Below are 20,417 nucleotides of genomic sequence, written 5' to 3'. Positions count from 1 at the left end.
CGAGACTACTGCAATGCTCTACTTTCTGGCTACCCAGATAAAGCACTAAATAAACTTCAGTTAGTGCTAAACACGGCTGCTAGAATCTTGACTATAACCCAAAAATTGGATCATATTACTCCAATCAAGGTTTTACTGCTAACCTACAAAGCATTACATGGGCTTGCTCCTACCTACCTCTCTGATTTGGTCTTGCCGTACATACCTACACGTATGCTATGGTCACAAGACTCAGGCCTCCTTATTGTCCCTAGAATTTCTAAGCAAACAGCTGGAGGCAGGGCTTTCTCCTATAGAGCTCCATTTTTATGGAATTGTCTGCCTTTCCATGTGAGAGACGCAGACTCTGTCCCGACATTTAAGTATTTTTTCGAAGACTCATCTCTTCAGTAGGTCCTATGATTGAGTATAGTCTGGCCCAGGGGTGTGAAGGGGAACGGAAAGGCACTGGAGCACGAACGTCCCTTGTTGTCTCTGCCTGGCCGGTTTTCCCCTCTCCACTGGGATTCTCTGCCTCTAATCCTATTACTGGGGCTGTCACTGGCTTACTGGTGCTCTTCCATGCCGTCCCTAGAAGGGGTGCGTCACTTGAGTGGGTTGAGTCACTGACGTGATCTTCCTGTCCGGCTCGGCGCCCCCCTCGGGTTTTGTATTTGTATTTATTATGGATTCCCATTAGCTGCTGCCAAAACAGAACCTTCTCTTCCTAGGATCTAGCAAAATTAAGGCAGTTTATCAAATTTTAAAAACATTACAATGCATTCACAGATTTCACAACACACTGTGTGCCTTCAAGCCCCTACTCCACCACTACCACATATCTACAGTACTAAATCCATGTGCATGTATAGTGCGTATGTAAACGCGCGTGTGTGCATGCATGTGTGCCAATGTTTGTGTTGCTTCAAAGTCCCTGTTGTTTCATAAGGTCTTTTTTAAAATATTTTTTTCTATCTAATTTTCCTACATGTATCAGTTACTTGGTATGGAATAGAGTTCCTTGTAGTCATGGCTCTATATAGCACTATGTGCCTCCCACAGTCTGTTCTTGTGGGGTATGCATGGGTGTCCGAGCTGTGTGCCAGTAGTTTAGACAGACAGCTCGGTGCATTCAACATGTCAATACCTCTCATAAATTAAAGTTGTGATGAAGTCAATCTCTCCTCCACTTTGAGCCAGGAGAGATTGACATGCATATTGCTAATATTAGCTCTCTGTGTACATCCAAGGGTAAGCCGCGCTGCCCTGTTCTGAGCATGCAGAACGTGCTCAATTTCCACATTAGTTATTACAAGATTTAGTTCAGTTTTAGTGATTGTTTTGTTCCAAATACAATGCTTTCAGTTTAAGAAATATTTAGGGCTAACTTATTCCTTGCCACCCACTCTGAAACTAACTGCAGCTCTTTGTTAAAACCTCTTAAAGCTAGGGGGCACTATTTTTATGTTCCGCAAAATAACGTTCCCAAAGTAAACGGCCTATTTTTCATGACCAGATGCTAGAATATGCATATCATTTTATTTTAGGATAGAAAACACTCTAAGGTTTCCAAAACTGTAAAAATATTGTCTGTGGGTATGACAGAACTGATATTGCAGGCGAAAGCCTGAGGATAATCCAATCATGAAGAGCCTCTTATTTTGAAACGTCTGTGTTCCTATGCGTGGCTGTCCTCCATTTAAAGGGATATCAACCAGATTCCTTTTTCTGTGGCTTCCCTAAGGTGTCAACAGCCTTTAGACATAGTTTCAGGCTTTTATTTTGAAAAAAGGAGCGTGAAGGATCACATTGCGTAAGTGGAGAGGTGGGGGCTCTCAGAGTGAGTTGGTGCGCAATTGAGTAAACCGGCCATTGTTCCTCCCACTGTTATGGAAAAAAGCTACACACTGTTGATATGTTATCGAATATATATTTTAAAAACTACCTGAGAAATGATTATAAAAAACGTTTGACATGTTTCTGTGGACATTATGAAGTCTATTTGGAATTTCCATCTGCGTTGTCGTGACCACTCTTTCCTGTGGATTTCTGAACATAACGCGACAAACAAACGTCGGTGTTTTAGGTTTAAAAATAATCTTTATGGAACAAAAGGAACATTTGCTGTGTAACTGGGAGTCTCGTGAGTGAAAACATCCAAAGATCATCAAAGGTAAACAGTTAATTTGATTGCTTTTCTGATTTTCATGACCAAGCTTCCTGATGCTAAATGTACATAACGCTATTCTAGGCTATCGATAAACTTACACAAACGCTTGGATTGCTTTCGCTGAAAAGCATCATTTCAAAATCTGAGATGACAGGGTGATTAACAAAAGGCTAAGCTGTGTTTCAAAATATTGCTCTTGTGATTTCATGAATATGAATATTTTCTAGTAATATTATTTGACTGTTGCGCTATGCTATTCAGCGGTTGCAGACGGAAATGATCCCGCTACAGGGATTGGTAGCGTCAAGAAGTTTTAAGTGTTGCAGTCATTTCAGTCGCTGCAGTTGTTGACATGTATAGTGTTGAGTCATCCGCATACATAGACACTCTGGCTTTACTCAAAGTCAGTAGCATGTCGTTAGTAAAATTTGAAAAAAGCAGGGGGCCTGAACAGCTACCCTGGGGAATTCCTGATTCTAACTGGATTATATTTGAGCGGCTTCCATTAAAGAACACCCTCTGTGTTCTGTTAGACAAGTAACTCATTATTCACATCATAGCAGGGGGTTTAACGCCCTAACACATACGTTTTTCCAGCAGCAGACTATGATCGATAATGTCAAAAGCTGCACTGAAGTCTAAACAAGACAGCACCCACATTCATTTTATATTCAATTTCTCTCAGCCAATCATCAGTCATTTGTGAAAGTGCTGTGCTTGTTGAGTTTCCTACCTTATAAGCGTGCTGAAATTCGGTTGTCAATTTGTTTATTGTGATATGGCATTGTATCTGATCAAACACAATTTTTTCCAGAAGTTTACTAAGGTTTGGTAACATATTTGAGCCAGTAAGGGGGGCTTTACAATTCTTGGGTAGCGGAATGACTTTTGCTTCCCTCCAGGCTTGAGGGGACACGCTCTCTAGTAGGCTTAAATTGAAGATGTGGCAAATAGGAGTGGCAATATCGTCTGCTATTATCCTCAGTAATTTTCCATCCAGATTGTCAGACCCAGGTGGCTTGTCATTCTTGATAGACAACAATAATTGTTTCACCTCTTCCACACTGACTTTACGGAAGTACAGTTCCTGTCTTTCATAATTTGGTCCGATATAATTGGATGTGTAGTGTCAGCATTAGTTGCTGGCATGTCATCTCTAAGTTTGCTTATCTTGCCAATGAAAAGTCATTAGTAGTTGGCAATATCAGTGGGCTTTGTGATGCATGAGCCATCTGATTAAATGAATGAAGGAGCCGAGTTGGCTTTTTTCCCCCAAATTTCATTTAAGGTGCCCCAAAGCTTTTTACTATCATTCTTTATATAATTTATCTATGTTTCATAGTATAGTTTATTTTTATTTAGTTTAGTCACATGATTTCTTAATTTGCAGTACGTTTGCCAATCAGTTGGGCTGCCAGACTTAATTGCCATGCCTTTTGCTTCACCCTTCTGAACCGCACAATTTTTTAATTCCTCATCATTCCAAGGTGATTTAACAGTTTTTACAGTATTTTTCTTAATGGGTGTGTGCTTATTAGTAACTGGAATAAGTAGTTTCATAAATGCTTAAAGTGCAGCGTCTGGTTGCTCCTCATTACACACCACAGACCAGCAAATATTATTTACATCATCAACATAGGAATCATAGGAAACTCAAAACTTCTTGTATGACCTCTTATACACTATATTAGGCCCAGCCTTGGAACTTTGGTTTTCCTAGATATGGCTATTATATTGTGATCACTACATCCAATGGATTTGGATGCTGCTTTAAAGCAAATTTCATTGGTAAAGATGTGATCAACACATGTTGATGATTTAATTCCTGTGCTATTTGTAACTACCCTGGTAGGTTGACTGACAACCTGATCCAGGTTGCAGGCACTGGTTACAGTTTGAAGTTTTTCCCTGAGTGGGCAGCTTGATGATAGCCAGTCAATATTTAAATCACCCAGAAAATATACTTCTCTGTTGATATCACATACATTATCAAGAATTTAACACATATTATCCAGATACTGTCTGTTAGCTCTTGGTGGTCTATAGCAGCTTCCCACAAGAATGGGCTTTAGGTGAGGCAGATTAACCTGTAGCCATATTACTTCAACAGTATTTAACATTAGATCGTCTCTGAGCTTTACAGGATTGTGGTTCTGAATATAGACAGCAACACGGCCTCCATTGGCATTTCTGTCTTTTCGCTAGATGTTATAACCATGTATTGCCACCACTCTATCATCAAAGGTATTATCTAAGTGAGTTTAGATATAGCCAGAATATGAATGTCATCTGTTACAAGCAAGTTATTGACTTCATGGACCTTGTTTCTTAATCTACATATATTAATATGGGCATTTTATTTAACCACTTTTCTGGGTTGGTTGATTGTTTTTAATGCTTAACTGGTAAGCTTATCAGAGCTAGACTTACTCATGTTATTTACATTGGAGCTGATAGTGCAGGGTGAGCTGCATAAAGTGGTCTTCCTACTATTGCACAACGCCTCAGTGCTAACAGTGTAACTCTGGTTCATAGGCTCATGATTACTGCTCATGATTACTGCTTACAATAGCTGTGTTTGCCAATGCCCCCTAAGATCATGTACATTTGATGCAGCGTTATGACGACTCATTGTCACAATGGTAGGGATTAACTGAGTTGGTCTTGGATAATTTACCAGTCATTGTTTCAATGCAGCCTTGACATGCGTGGACAGAGTCCAGGAGCCAAGATGATTTGGGTGGACTCCGTCATTCCTGTAGAGTATCTTCTGTTTTTAGAAGGTGTCAAAGTTATCAATAAGTGACTCCAGCAGATCTACAGTAGTCTTTTAGCCAGATGTGTAATGCCAGCAGTCTGCTAAATCTTTCACACCCGCTGCCCAATGATGATACTGGACCTGAAATTATTGGCCGTTTTCTGGAGTATTTTAATGCTAAAATCATTTTTTTTTAATCCATTTTCAAATGTTCAGAGCTAGCCCTCCTGATGTCGTTTTACCCCGCATGAACTACGACAGTGTCAGCTCCCGGCCTTCTGGGTAGCACAGGGCATTTGCCTTGGGGACCGAGATGTTTCTCACCATAGAGCTGCCTATGATGACAGCTGGTGATGTTGAATGGGCCGGTCTCTCAGGCAGCCTCACGGTCTGGTGATGCTGGGAGCTCTGAGGATCTGAGCCCGAGGTAGAAGCCACCGGAGACAGAGCCGAGGACGAAGATGCAGGTACCTCCAGATCCGATCTTGATTGGGAAGCCACAAAGGAAGAATTCGCTGGAACCTCTGAATCCAGGGTGGCAAAGCTATTTCTGGTCTGTGTCAGTTCCGGGCTCAACATCTCCATGGAGACCCCCTTATCCAGAGGATGCCTTTTTCGACGAGTGACGTACCTCCATGGCTGGTTGGTTGGGTCAAGAACAGCTCCTTTCTCCAGGGAACAGGGAGACCCCTTCGGGGATGGGACCCTGCCGAGCTCCGGCCAGTCGGCTGCGGAGAGCCGACATGGCGGCGAAACTTCCACCAGACCAGAGCTACTACTAACACATCTTTACAGCTAACTCGGCTTATTACACCTGCTCCTGCTATTGATGTGCATATAATACAACACTTCACCTGTTGTCAGATGTACCAGTGAAAGTGCCTGTCTCTGATGTTTACAGTCCAACCTATCTCAGATCTACTCCACTCTTCTTTCTGTTTCTATAGATCTCTGGAGATGTATAGATAATACATCAATTAAATTGTATTGGTCGTGTACAAAGTGTAGGAGGTGTTATAGTGGGTGAGGCAAAATGCTCAAAATGTTCCCCTTATAAATCAATGCAGTAAATCGAAACAAGCACTCAACAATAAAACATTTGGTACAGCATTAGATAAATAGCATATAAACATGATTAACGTGACCAGTGTTCAATTACCATGTACTGTGCATAGGGCAGCAGTCCGTTATTTGCAGGGTAGAGTACCCGGTGGTAGCCAGCTAGGGGGCAGGGTACTAGGCAGAGGCAATGATGTGCAGTAAGTATTCACACCCCTCGACTTTTTCAAAAAAAATTGTGTTTCAACCTGAATACATTTTTATAAATATTTTTTTGTCACTTGCCTACAAACAATATCCCATAAGGTCAAGGACATTTTTACTAATTCATAAAACATTTAAGCTGAAAAGTCTTGAGTCAATGCTTATATCTACAGCATTGAAGGTCCCCAAGAATACAGTGGCCTCCATCATTCTTAAATGGAAGAAGTTTGGAACCAACAAGACTCTTCCTAGAGCTGGCCACCCGGCCAAACTGAGCAATCGGGGGAGAAGGGCCTCGATCAGGGAGGAGACCTAGAACCAGATGGTCACTCTGACAGAGCTCCAGAGTTGCTCTGTGGAGATAGGAGAACCTTCCAGAAGGACAACCATCTCTGCAGCACTCCACCAATCATGCCTTTATGATAGAGTGGCCCGCTTGGAGTTTGCCAAAAGGCACCTAAAGACTCTCAGACCATGAGAAACAAGATTCTCTGTTATTTAAAAATACGTATTTTATTTTTGCATTTTCCAATTAAGAACATTAAAAACAAAAGTGAAAAGATATGTGACAGCAATAGGACAAAGTGACAGTAACAGATGAGCGTAACATTATTTATTTTTTTACTAAATTGACCAAATTGTATATACAAACATACAAAAAATAAGTCATAATAAAGAGTAAAATGAAAAATAATAATAATGAGACTTTGGATCATATTTGGGTCACCTGCCGTGAGCTACATATTATACATTACGTGTGAAACATTATATAAGGATTATATAGAGATTCAATAAATGTGATGTGGGGGGAGATTCTCCATATAGTCAGTAAAAGGTTGCCAAATTCTGTAAAATGTCTCTAACTTATTCCTCAAGCAGTAAGTGATTTTCTCCAGTGGGATACAACTATTAACTTCCGATAGCCACATTGCAACTGGCAGGGAGGAATCTGATTTCCATTTCAAGGCCATACATTTCTTGGCAATCGCTAGCAATATTTCTGTTAGCTTTATAGTATGGCTTTGCCTAAGATTGGAGTTAGTAAAGTTACCCAGTAGACAGACATCCGGGTCTAAAGGGAATGCAACCCCGTGGATTGAGGATATGGTATTGCATTACCCCTTGCCAGAAACCGTGTAGTTTTGAACACTGCCAAGTGGAATGGAGGAATGTTCCTTCATCTGAGGAGATATCAGGGTTGAACTTGTGCAGTCTAGATGGGGTGATATAGAGCTGATGGATCAGTCTGTATCTGGAGTTCAATGTGGATGTAACACTAGCCCTAGCATAGGTCACTCCATAGACCCTCATCAAGATCAATACCCAGATCTTTTCCCCATCTAAGTCGGGGTTTATCTAGCTCAGGCAGCGTTAGTCCTGACATAAGAGCATCGTAAACACGGGAAATGGTCTTGAACAGTGGTTGGTCTGCGTGGCAGAGTTGTTCAATAGGTGACATCTTAGGTAGGTTCCATTGTCCATTGAGAGTCACCCTAATAAAGTTGTGTAGTTGTAGGTAGCTAAAGAAGTCCCTGTTAGGCAAGTGGTATTTCTGTTTCAGCTGTTCAAAAGACATAAGAACTCCCTCGTAACAATGTTCCAGAAGAGTGATCCCCTTATCAGACCGTGGTCTAAAGTTACTATTCTGGAAAAACATAGGAATCAATCTATTGTTCCATGAAGGGGTTTTAGGGGAAAGGAATCCCCCTCGTCTGAACAGCTCATGCGGTTTGCACCATGCCAGGACAGAATGTATGATTAAAGGGTTGTCTGTGATGGTTTTTATAGATTTTCTGTCCCATTTGCAAAACAATTCTGCCCCAGTGTCATCATTTACCTTAAACTTTTCAATGTTCAACCATGATTGAGAGGGACCATTATAAAACCTCTGAGCCAGAAACCTAGACTGTGCAGCCCAGTAGTACATTCTAAAATGGGTCAGTTTACCCAGGACAACCCTAGGGGTTATGCCGTGCCAGATAAACCGTCTGGTCAGCTTGTCCAGAGAGAATGCTGCAGGCACAAGGATAGGGAGAGATTGAAACAAATATAGAAATCTAGGCAGGACATTCATTTTCATTACATTTATTCTACCCAGTAGAGTGAGAGGCAAGTCCATCCATTTACAAAGGTCACCCTCCACCTTTGGCAACAAGCTGACCAGATGGAGTTTATAGAGGTTGTTCAGGTTACCATCCACCATTATGCCCAAATATGTGAAGCCCATAGGCGACCATCTAAAAGAAAACTTGTGCTTGATGGTATGATGGTCAAAGACAGACAACGGTAAGATTTCGCTTTTATTACTGTATTAGGATCTGCAAGTGAGAGAGGGAGTGTTCTGGGTTTGTTAGAAATAAGATAAGGTCATCCGCAAAGAGTGATAGGTATGGGGGCCCACCTCAAAGCCATGTATGTCAGGGCACGTTCTAATAGCCTCAGCCAACAGTTCAATGGCGAGGGTAAAGAGGTGGGGGCTAATTGGGCAACCTTGTCTGTTCCCCCTATAGAGAGGGAAAGAGGAGGAAGTAATGCCATTGGTAGCAATCCTAGCTTTAGGAGATTTGTAGAGTTGATTTTATCAAATTTACAAACACGGTACCTAAACCACACTTTTCCAAGACGTGAAAGAGGTATGGCCATTCAACCCTATCAAAGGCCTTTTCAGCGTCGAGGGAGACTGCGACACGAGGTATTTTGTTTTTGTGAGCAAGGTGAATTATATCAAAGAACCTTCTGAGATTATTGGAAGATAATCTATTGATTATGAAGCCAGTCTGATCCGGGTTGACCAACAGGGGAATACATGACTCCAGTCTCTTAGATAGCATCTTGGTGACCAGTTTACAATCCGTGTTAAGGAGAGAGGTTGGTCTATAGGAGGTGCACTTTAGCAGGTTTTTCCCTTTCTTGTGGATTACAGTGATCACTGCTTGAGAGAAAGACTCTGGAAAGCAGTTGTCTTCCCTGGCTTTTTAAGTACCTCCATAAGGTAGGGGACCAACAGCTCTCTATATTCTTTATGGAACTCTGGAGGGAAGCCATCCTCCCCAGGAGATGTATTAGAAGGTAAAGATTTATCGGCCTCCAACAATTCAGGAACTGAGAACTGTTCACTCAGGCGCTCTCTGTCTTCCTCTGACAGGCATGGGAGGTTGAGAGTGGAGAGAAAGGAGTCAATCTCTGATAGATCATCACTTGAATGGGAAGTGTAGAGGTATTCGTAGTATTTCATAAAAGTATCATTAATTTCAGTAGGGTCAAAAGACATCTCATTAGTAAGAGTTTCTATAGCATTACTTGTCCTCTTACTTTCCTCTGCTTTCAGTTGCCATGCCAATACTTTGTGTGCTTTCTCTCCAATCTCGTAATAACGCTGTTTCGATATAGTGATGGCCCTCTCAGCTTGATATGTGTTCAGAATATTATATTTCAGTTTTTTATTTACCAAAAGCCTGTATAGATCTTTAGTCGGGCCTCTTTGGTAGGTTTTCTCTAGCTTCGAGATTTCAGATTCAAGGACATTCAGTTCTGCACAGTGTTTTCTCTTCAGCCCTTTAGTATAGGAAATGATCTGTCCCCTCAGATATCTTTCAATGTGTCCCAAAGAATGAAACTGTCAGGAGCAGAGGGTTTGTTTGTCAAAGTAAAAATATTGATCTGCTCTTTCATGAATGCACAAAATTCAGGTTGCTTTAGGAGTGTAGAATTTAGTCTCCATCTACATGTTCCATTTACCTTGGTAGGAATGGAGATTGATAATACCAGAGGAGAATGGTCAGTAAGCAATCTGGGGAGATACTCGATATCTAACACTCTATGAAACAGTTGGGTCGATAGTAAAAAGTTATCTATGCGTGTGTGTGTGTTGTGTGGGTGTGAATAAAAAGAGTAGTCCCTATCTTGTGGGTGCAACTGTCTCCAGATGTCTAGTAAATTAAGATCTTTCATGAATGACATGGTGAGCTTGCCGGCTTTAGCAAGAAGTGAGGATTTATCAGAGGACCTATCAAGAACTGAATCTAAACAAAAATTAAAATCTCCTCCAACCAGTAGCCATCCTGGTGGTGCATGAGCAACCTGAAGGAAGACATTCTGAATAAAAATATGGTCATCGAAGTTAGGAGCATAAATATTCAACAGTGTCCAAGACTCCGAAAACATATCCCCCTGCACTAAAACAAACCTGCCTGAGGGATCAGAGATGGTGTTGTTGACCCAGAAGGGGATGTGTCTACTTATCAAAATTGCAGTTCCTCTTGCTTTGGAGTTAAAAGAGGACGCAAAAACTTGTCCTACCCATTCTCTCTTCAATTTCTTGTGTTCACTGGCTGTAAGATGTGTTTCTTTTAAAAACACAATGTCAGCCTTTAATTTCTTAAGGTATGTATAGACTCTTTTCCTTTAATCAGGCTGTTAAGACCTTTTACGTTGAATGTGACATATTTTAGTGGATAAGCATAGGTTGGGTTTCAAATATGTAACCGGATAGAAATATTTAATATGTAAATAGTCAGGAAATGTTTCAACTTTAGTTTGAACACTGAAGTGACCTATGTGTCTCTTTAGGAAGGAAACAACAATAAACATAGAAAAATAAAAAAAAACAGAATCCCCACCCACCCCGATGGATGAGGTAGCCAGTGATGTTCTTCTCCTTCAGTGCTTTGGTGGCACGTCTGAACTGTTTGCGACGTCTGGCGAGATCCGCTCTCATATCTGGGAAAAGGCTGACCCTCTTGCCATCGATGGTGATGTCCCCTTTGGCTTTTGCGTGTTGCAGTATCTTCTCTCTGTCCTGGAAACGGAGGAACATGATCAGGACAGCCCATGGGGGCTCATCTGGCCGGGTTTTGGCGCTGATGTTCTGTTGGCGTGTTCGATTTCCAGCGGCTTGGTGAAGTTGATTATGCCTAGGATATCAGGGATCCATTGAGTGAAGAAACGGACCGGGTCACGGCCCTCGCTGTCCTCTTTCAGTCCCACAACACGGATATTACTACGTCTACTCTGGTTCTCCATCTGATCTACCTTGTTTTTGAGGTAGGCATTGTCCTTCTGCAGTTGTATCAGAACCTGGTCATGTCAAGTGATGTTATCTTCAACTATGCTAATGCACAACTCATCCTCAGTCGTTCTCAAAAGGAGGTCATTCATGGAGTATTTCAGGTCGTCAATGGAAGAATTGAGTTCAGCCGATTTCTTGTCAATGTTCAGAGAAAGACCTTGGTTACCATCCTGAATTTCCCTGAGGAGAGTAGCCAGCATGTCGGCAGGCTCGCAAGAGGCCGAGAGCAACTGTAGCATTATCGATATCTTGGATATCAAACGTTTTGGTCGTCCTTCTTGCCTCTTGGTTGGAGGTCCATGGCTCTTTGGAAAGGTAAGTACTTAACAATTTATCAGCCGATGTTAGAATATTGTTTCAACGTTGTTATTTACGTAATGATGGAATAACTTTGAAGAGCTTGGTTTGTCAACGTCTGCTCAGCTCCGCGGCATCACGTGCTCATTACTTTTATTTCTGAACCCATGAACTACCACAGCATCTTCCGATTCTCTGGTTTGATGAAACCAAGATTGAACTCTTTGACCTGAATGCCAAGCGTCATGTCTGGAGGAAACCTGGCACCGTCCCTATGGTGAAGCATGGTGGTGGCAGCATCATGCTGTGGGAATGTTTTTCAGTGGCAGGGACCGGGAGACTAGTCAGGATCGAGGTGAAGATGAAAGGAGCAAAGTACAGAGAGATCCTTGATAAAGACCTGCTCCAGAGTGCTCAGGACCTCAGACTGGGGCGAAGGTTCACCTTCCAACAGGACAACGACCCTAAGCACAAAGCCAAGACAACGCAGGAGTGGCTTCGGGACAAGTCTCTGAATGCCCTTGAGTGACCTAGCCAGAGCCTGAACATCTCTGGAGAGACCTGAAAATAGCTGTGCAGCAACGCTCCCCATCCAACCTGACAGAGTTTGAGAGGATCTACAGAGAAGAATAGGAAAAACTTCCCAAGTACATGTGTGCCAAGCTTGTAGCGTCATACCCAAGAAGACTCGTAAATGTGATATTTCCATTATTATTTTTTATTTTTTTTGCATGAATTTCTAATAACCTGTTTTTGCTTTGTCATTTTGGGGTATTATGTGTAGATTGATGAGGGGGGAAAAAAAACATTTTAATCTCATTTTAGATTAAGGCTGTAACGTAACAAAATGTGGAAAAAATCAAGGGGTCTGAATACTTTCCCAATCCACTGCAGGTATTCTTCTTGTCCAGGTGGGATAGGGCAGTGTGCAATGCAATGGCGATTGTGTCGTCCAAATTGTATTGTGTCAGGTAAGGCGGAGGTGATATGGTCCTTAACTAGCCTATCAAAGCACTTAATGACTACACAAGTGAGTGCTATGTGGCGATAGTCACTTAGTTCAGGTACTCTCTTTTTTCTTGAGTTCAGGAACAATGGTGGACCTCTTGAAGCAAATGAGGACAACAGACTGGGATAGGGAGAGATTGAATATGTCCTTAATCTCTCCAGCCAGCTGATCTGTACATGCTCTGAAGACGCGGGTTGGGATGCTGTCTGGGCCGGCAGCCTTCTGTTGCCTCACATCGGCCACAGAGATCAGGAGCAAGTAGCACTGTACCGGCAGGTTGCATCTGACATTACATCTTATTCCTTATGTAGTTTACTTTATTTTGACTTGATGATAATCATAGCTCATAGATAATACATCAATCACACTCAGCCGGGTGAAGCAACACATCAAAGGATTGGCTCCTCTCTCACGAATCACTCTCAGTCAATATTACACCTCCACTCTGCATGATAATGATACTGTCATTTAACAAAACCTATATCATTACATTTCTTTCTATTTCATCACCACGAAGTCACAAGAAGTCCTCAGAGAATATCTTCATAAGCACAACAGAAAAAAAGTAAATTGAATTCCCAGAACAACTCTCACAAGTTGAATCTCTGAAGACAGTATATATTAGTGATTCATAACGTATTGCTGGTCAACGTCTCCCAGACAGTCAAATCAGATCAATGTCTTTTTTTTATCTGTCTTGCTCACTGATTAAAGGCACAATGGTAACCAATAAGTTGAAAACTGAAGGAAACCAAAGTAAAAAAGAAAGTCAATATCTGTTCTCACTATCTTTTGTTTGGATCTAATCGCCTTGTTTTTATTGTCACGTGCACAAGTACATTGAAGTGCCTTTTTTGCATGCCTTCTTTGCACTTTCCCAACGAAGCGCGATGAGGGTTTCTATGATAGACGTGTGTTTGTGTGTTTCTATGATAGATGTGTGTGTGTGAGTGTGTGTGAGGGGGTTTATATGATGTGTGTGTGTGTGACGGTGTTTGTGAACGGGTTTCTATGATAGATGTGTGTGTGTGTGTGTGTGTGTGTGTGTGTGTGCGTGTGTGTGTGTGTGTGTATGTGTGTGTGTGTGTGTGTGTGTGTGTGTGTGTGTGAGGGGGTTTCTATGATATATGTGTGTGTGTGAGGGGGTTTATATGATAGATGTGTGTGTGAGGGGGTTTATATGGTATATGTGTGTGTGTGTGAGTGTGTGTGAGAGGGTTTATATGATGTGTGTGTGTGTGTGAGGGTGTTTGTGAAAGTGTTTCTATGATAGATGTGTGTGTGAGGGTGTTTGTGAAAGTGTTTCTATGATAGATGTGTGTGTGTGTGTGTGTGTGTGTGTGTGTGTGTGTGTGTGTGTGTGTGTGTGTGAGGGGGTTTCTATGATATACAGTGGGGCAAAAAAGTATTTAGTCAGCCACCAATTGTGCAAGTTCTCCCACTTAAAAAGATGAGAGAGGCCTTTCATCATAGGTACACTACAACTATGACAGACAAAATGAGGGAAAAAAAATCCAGAAAATCACATTGTAGGATTTTTTATGAATTTATTTGCAAATGATGGTGGAAAATAAGTATTTGTTCAATAACAAAAGTTTATCTCAATACTTTGTTATATACCCTTTGTTGGCAATGACAGAGGTCAAACGTTTTCTGTAAGTCTTCACAAGGTTTTCACACACTGTTGCTGGTATTTTGGCCCATTCCTCCATGCAGATCTCCTCTAGAGCAGTGATGTTTTTGGGCTGTTGCTGGGCAACACGGACTTTCAACTCCCTCCAAAGATTTTCTATGGGGTTGAGATCTGGAGACAGGCTAGGCCACTCCAGGACCTTGAAATGCTTCTTATGAAGCCACTCCTTCGTTGCCCGGGCGGTGTGTTTTGGATCATTGTCATGTTGAAAGACCCAGCCACATTTCATCTTCAATGCCCTTGCTGATGGAAGGAGGTTTTCACTCAAAATCTAAAAAATACATGGCCCCATTCACTCTTTCCATTACACTGATCAGTCGTCCTGGTCCCTTTGCAGAAAAACAGCCCCAAAGCACGATGTTTCCACCCCCATGCTTCACAGTAGATATGGTGTTCTTTGGATGCAATTCTTTGTCCTCCAAACACGACGATTTGAGTTTTTACCAAAAAGTTATATTTTGGTTTCTTCTGACCATATGACTTTCTCCCAATCTTCTTCTGGATCATCCAAATGCTCTCTAGCAAACTTCAGACGGGCCTGGACATGTACTGGCTTAAGCAGGGGGACACGTCTGGCACTGCAGGATTTGAGTCCCTGGCGGCGTAGTGTGTTACTGATGGTAGGCTTTGTTACTTTGGTCCCAGCTCTCTGCAGGTCATTCACTAGGTCCCCCCGTGTGGTTCTGGGATTTGTGCTCACCGTTCTTGTGATAATTTTGACCCCACGGGGTGAGATCTTGCGTGGAGCCGCAGATCGAGGGAGATTATCATTGGTCTTGTATGTCTTCCATTTCCAAATATTTGCTTCCACAGTTGATTTCTTCAAACCAAGCTGCTTAGCTATTGCAGATTCAGTCTTCTCAGCCTGGTGCAGGTCTACAATGTTGTTTCTGGTGTCCTTTGACAGCTCTTTGGTCTTGGCCATAGTGTAGTTTGGAGTGTGACTGTTTGATGTTGTGGACAGGTGTCTTTTATACTGATAACAAGTTCAAACAGGTGCCATTAATGCAGGTAACGAGTGGAGGACAGAGGAGCCTCTTAAAGAAGAAGTTACAGGTCTGTGAGAGCCAGAAATCTTGCTTGTTTGTAGGTGACCAAAAACTTATTTTCCACCATAATTTGCAAATAAATTCATTAAAAATCCTACAATGTGATTTTCTGGATTTTCTTTTCTCATTTTGTCTGTCATAGTTGAAGTGTACCTATGATGACAATTACAGGCCTATCATCTTTTTAAGTGGGAGAACTTGCACAATTGGTGGCTGACTAAATACTTTTTTGCCCCACTGTATGTGTGTGTGTGAGGGGGTTTATATGATAGATGTGTGCGTGTGTGAGGGGGTTTATATGGTATGTGTGTGTGTGAGTGGGTTTATATGATAGATGTGTGTGTTTGTGCGGGGGTTTCTATGAAGGGCCTCTGAAGAGGAATATCTTATCATCTACAGGAGGACACCATAATAGAGCTGTGACTGTAGTTACATCTGAAATTTCACACCATTCCCTATATATAATAGTGCACTACTTTTGACCAGCAGGGTCCATAGTAAGTAATGCACTATAATGGTGCCATTTTAGCCACACCAGGATAGAGAGCTGGCTGTTTTACTTTACTAGAGATGGTAGGCTCTATGGGCTCTATAATGTCGTAACATGCTGTGACTGTAGCTTACCTGGACACAACAAGAGGAAGGATGAGCATCTTCAACATCCTCATCAGCAGCTCTCCAGGGAACTGGAAATACTTCACTTCCTGTGGGGGGCGGGTTTGGGGGGTGGGAGGAGGGGTGGAGAAATCAAACAAGCCGTTATTGAAGATGACCAGTATTGAGGATGACAGGTATTGTGGATGACAGGTATTGAGGATGACAGGTAATGAGGATGACAGGTATTGAGGATGACCGGTAGTGAGGATGACCGGTAGTGAGGATGACAGATATTGAGGATGACAGATATTGAGGATGACAGGTATTGAGGATGACCGGTAGAGGATGACAGGTAGTGAGGATGACAGCATGCTACTGACATTTCATGTATTGCAGTGCATTGCAACAGGTGTTGGAGTGGTCTTGAATTTATCAGATTATAGTTTTTGCTTAGACCTAACACATTGACTCCGACTGACTGCTGACAGTTGTTATGAAGTTAGTTTCTGATGGCAGCTCAGTATTCAACAGGTGTAGCCAATAGCGCAGAGCGATATCCTAGTCTGACAATTACTCTGAATTACTGAAAAGGAGAGCTAACAGTGAGGAATAGTAGAATGGACAGTAGGACAGAAAACTCTGCAGACTTAACAGACAAGCTTCTCCGAAACATCCCAACGAAAATCAACTCTTTAGATTAAAGTTCATATTGACAAGAGAATCAGGCAGCCCTGATTGTACTTTCATGTACTTTCATGTACAAAACCTCAGATTTAACCCTCGAAACACATAGACACTTCCACACCACAGGTCCTAAAACTGGCCTTGATCCAGAGCACCCGTCAACAATCTTCTCCTGTCCACAGAGGAGATGGACGAGAGAGAGAAGTAGAGAGATGGAGAAAGAAATGGATGGGGAGAGAGGGAGAAAGAGATAGATTGAGAGAGGGAGAGAGACGTACATATACATGTAAAGACGAATAGAGAGAGAAGTAGAGAGATGGAGAAAGAAATGGATGGGGAGAGAGGGAGAAAGAGATGGAGGGAGAGAGACATACATATACACATAAAGACGAATAGAGAGAGTGAGAGTGATGGATAAAACGTGACTTGACGTAAATCTCCATACCCTGCCATGTCTGTGAGAGATAAACATATATTTTTTATGTAGGGCCACAGTCATAGTCTGCTTATGTTAACCTGCACTTCGGTGTTCAGAGCAAAATACCCACTGGTCACACACTGGTTGACTCAGTTATTTCCACGTAATTTCAATGAAATGATGTTGAACCAATGTGGAATAGACGTTGAATTGACGTTTGTGCCCAATGGGGAAACCCCAGCAATTGCAGTGACTTGAAAGTCTACAGCTTTGCAGTGGACAACCTTGGTCAGACATGGTCAGACCACATTTTATCATTATTTTACTCACCATGAATGACAATCAGCGTTAACCAAACCATTATTATTTACTAATACATCCCTGTGTGCAACCATGCATGACTAGTGGGTGGCTGAGGTCATTTTGTGTACTGTACAGTGCATTCAGAAAGTATTAAGTATCAAAGTTACAGCTTTATTCTAAAATTGATTACGTAAAAAACTTCTTATCAATCTACATAAAATACACCATAATGACAAAGCAAAAACAGGTTTTTAGAAATTTGTGCAAATACATCTGAAATAACTTATTTACATAAGAATTAAGGCCTTTTGCTATGAGACTCTTTGGAGAGACCTGAAAATAGCTGTGCAGTGACACTCCCCATTCAACCTGACAGAGGTTGAGAGGATCTGCAGAGAAGAATGGGAGAATGCTCCTAAATACAGGTGTCAAATCAAAGTCAAATTTTATTTGTCACTTACTGTGAAATACTTATTTACAAGCCCTTAGCCAAAAATGCAGTTCAAGAAATAGAGTTGAGAAAATATTTACTAAATAAATTAAAGTAAAAAATAAAATAAAAAGTAATACAATAACATAACAATAACGAGGCCATATACAAGGGGTGCCGGTACCGAGTCAATGTGCGGGGGTACAGGTTAGTTGAGGTAATTTGTACATGTAGGTATGGGTAAAGTGACTACATATTGATAATAAACAGCGTGAAGCAGCTGGGGGGTCAATGTAAATAGTCCGGTGGTCATTTGATTAATTGTTCAGCAGTCTTATGGCTTGGGGGTAGACGCTGTAAAGGAGCGTTTTGGACCTATACTTGGCGCTCCGGTACCGCTTGCTGTGCGGTAGCAGAGAGAACAGTCTATGACTTGGGTGACTGGGATCTTTGACAATTTTTTGGGCCTTCCTCTGACACCGCCTAGTATATTGGTCCTGGATGGCAGGAAGCCTGGCCCCAGTGATGTACTGGGCCGTACGCATTACCCTTTCTAGCACCTTACAGTTGGATGCCGAGCAGTTGTCATATCAGGTGGTGATGCAACTGGTCAGGATGCTCTCGATGGTGCAGCTGTATAACTTTTTGAGGATCTGGGGACACATACCAGATCTTTTTAGTCTCCTGAGGGGGAAAAGGTTTTGTCGTGCCCTCTTCACGACTGTCTTGGTGTGTTTGGACCATGATAGTTTGTGGACACCAAGGAACTTAGCTCTCGACCTGCTCCATTACAGTTCCGTCGATGAGAATGGTGGCACGCTCTCTCCTCCTTTTCCTGTAGTCCACAATCATCTCCTTAGTCTTCATCATGTTGAGGGAGAGGTTGTTGTCTTGGCACCACACGGCCAGGTCTCTAATCTCCCTATATGCTGTCTCGTCGTTGTTGGTGATCAGCGGGATTTCTTATAAGCGTCTGGATTTGTGTCCCACTGCTTGAAAGCGGCTGCTCGGTGCGGATGTTGCCTGCTTTCATTGGCATTGTCGATGAACTTATTGCTGAAGCCAGTGACTGATGAGGTGTTCTCCTCAATGCCATTGGATGGATCCCGGAACATATTCCAGTCTGTGCTGCAAAACAGTCCTGGAGCGTAGCATCCGCCTCATCTGACTACTTCCATATCGAGCGAGTCACTGGTACTTCCTGCTTTAGTTTTTTGCTTGTAAGCAGGAATGCTAAAATGTCTAAAAACCTATTTTTGCTTTGTCATTACAGGCTCTAACTATTGGTTAGAGCCTGTAAGTAAGCATTTCACTGTAAGGTGAACCTGTTGTATTCGGCGCACGTGACAAATAAACTTTGATTTGATTTGTATTGTGTGTAGATTGATGAGGGAAAAAAACAATTTAATCAATTTTAGAATATGGCTGTAACATAGCAAAATGTGGGAAAAGTGAAGGGGTCTGAATACTTTCCAAATGCACGGTATATGTTATGTCACTCAGCCTTAAAAGCACACACTAAAAGTAATCGGTGGAGTGCTACTACTCTCATAACTAAGGGATCTTTACCGGCATACAGAATTCAGTTTAGCAGAGTAACACGATTACACAGCCACACTTCCAGGGGGTTTTCAGAAAACAACTTGAGCATGGCTTTGGCAGGTCTAGGGTTTGCCTTTAATTTGGGTCTTCTTTAGAAAGCTGAACACTCTGATCGTAACTGTAGACACTGGTTATACCTGTAGAGTTCTCTGGTAGATATGGAATGACATTGAGCATGAAATGAGAAAAGAGAAAATAACAGCAAAGAATTGTATCTCAGTGCTTTGAGTCAAAAGGGAATGCAAACAGAGCATTGCTTTGGCAATGTTAACATATGTAATGTTAACATTTGTTAACATATGTATGTTAATTGAATTGAATTGAGAGCGCGAGAGAGAGACAGAGAGAGAGAGAGAGACAGAGAGACAGAGAGACAGAGAGACAGAGAGACAGAGAGACAGAGAGACAGAGAGAGAGACAGAGAGCATGAAAAGAGAAAATAACAGTAGAGTTGTGTAATGTCCACTTACAAAATGGAATACCGTCGCAATTTATTTTGATATTTCATCTCTAGATGCTCTACTACAGTGGTGGAAAGTACTTTAGTAAAAATACTTTGAAGTACTACTTACTACTTAAGTAGTGTGGTATCTGTACTTTTCTTTACTATTTATATTTTTGACAACTTTTACTTTTACTACATTCCTAAAGACAATAATGTACATTTTACTCCATACATTTCTCCTGATACCCAAAAGTACTTGTTACATTTTGAATGGCTAGCAGGACAGGAAAATGGTCAAATTCATGCACTTATCAAAAGTTCATCCCTGTTGTCTCTGATCTGACGGACTCACTAAACACAAATGCTTCGTTTGTGAATTATGTCTGAATATTAGATTGTGCCCCTGGCTATTCGCAAACAAACAAAACAAGAAAATGGTGCCGTCGGGTTTGCTTAATATAGGGAATTTTAAATAATTAATACTTTTACTTTCAATACTTAAGTATTTTTTAGCATTTACATTTGATACTTAAGTATGTTTTGAACCAAATTATTGTATAATTTTACTAGAGAGAGAGAGAGAGAGAGAGAGAGAGAGAGAAAGAGAGAGAGAGATTAACATTCATACTTAGCATTGATTGATTTTCAAGAG

The 20,417-nt window shown here is 41.7% G+C and overlaps 1 protein-coding gene across 1 annotated transcript in view; it reads right to left on the bottom strand.

The window, feature by feature from the left end:
- slc1a7b (solute carrier family 1 member 7b) overlaps window positions 1-20,417 on the bottom strand; it is a 123,663-nt gene that overhangs the window by 87,809 nt on the left and 15,437 nt on the right. Inside the window, exon 2 of the mRNA XM_021604547.2 lies at window positions 15,911-15,990. Coding sequence (XP_021460222.2) covers window positions 15,911-15,990 — 80 coding nt within the window. The remainder of the gene's footprint in view (window positions 1-15,910; window positions 15,991-20,417) is intronic.

Source organism: Oncorhynchus mykiss, chromosome 5 (genome assembly GCF_013265735.2).
Source record: "Oncorhynchus mykiss isolate Arlee chromosome 5, USDA_OmykA_1.1, whole genome shotgun sequence".
NCBI classification, from domain to species: Eukaryota; Metazoa; Chordata; class Actinopteri; order Salmoniformes; family Salmonidae; genus Oncorhynchus; species Oncorhynchus mykiss.
The sequence above is the reverse complement of the archived record's forward strand: the minus strand, read 5'-3'. Positions and strand labels throughout refer to the sequence as shown.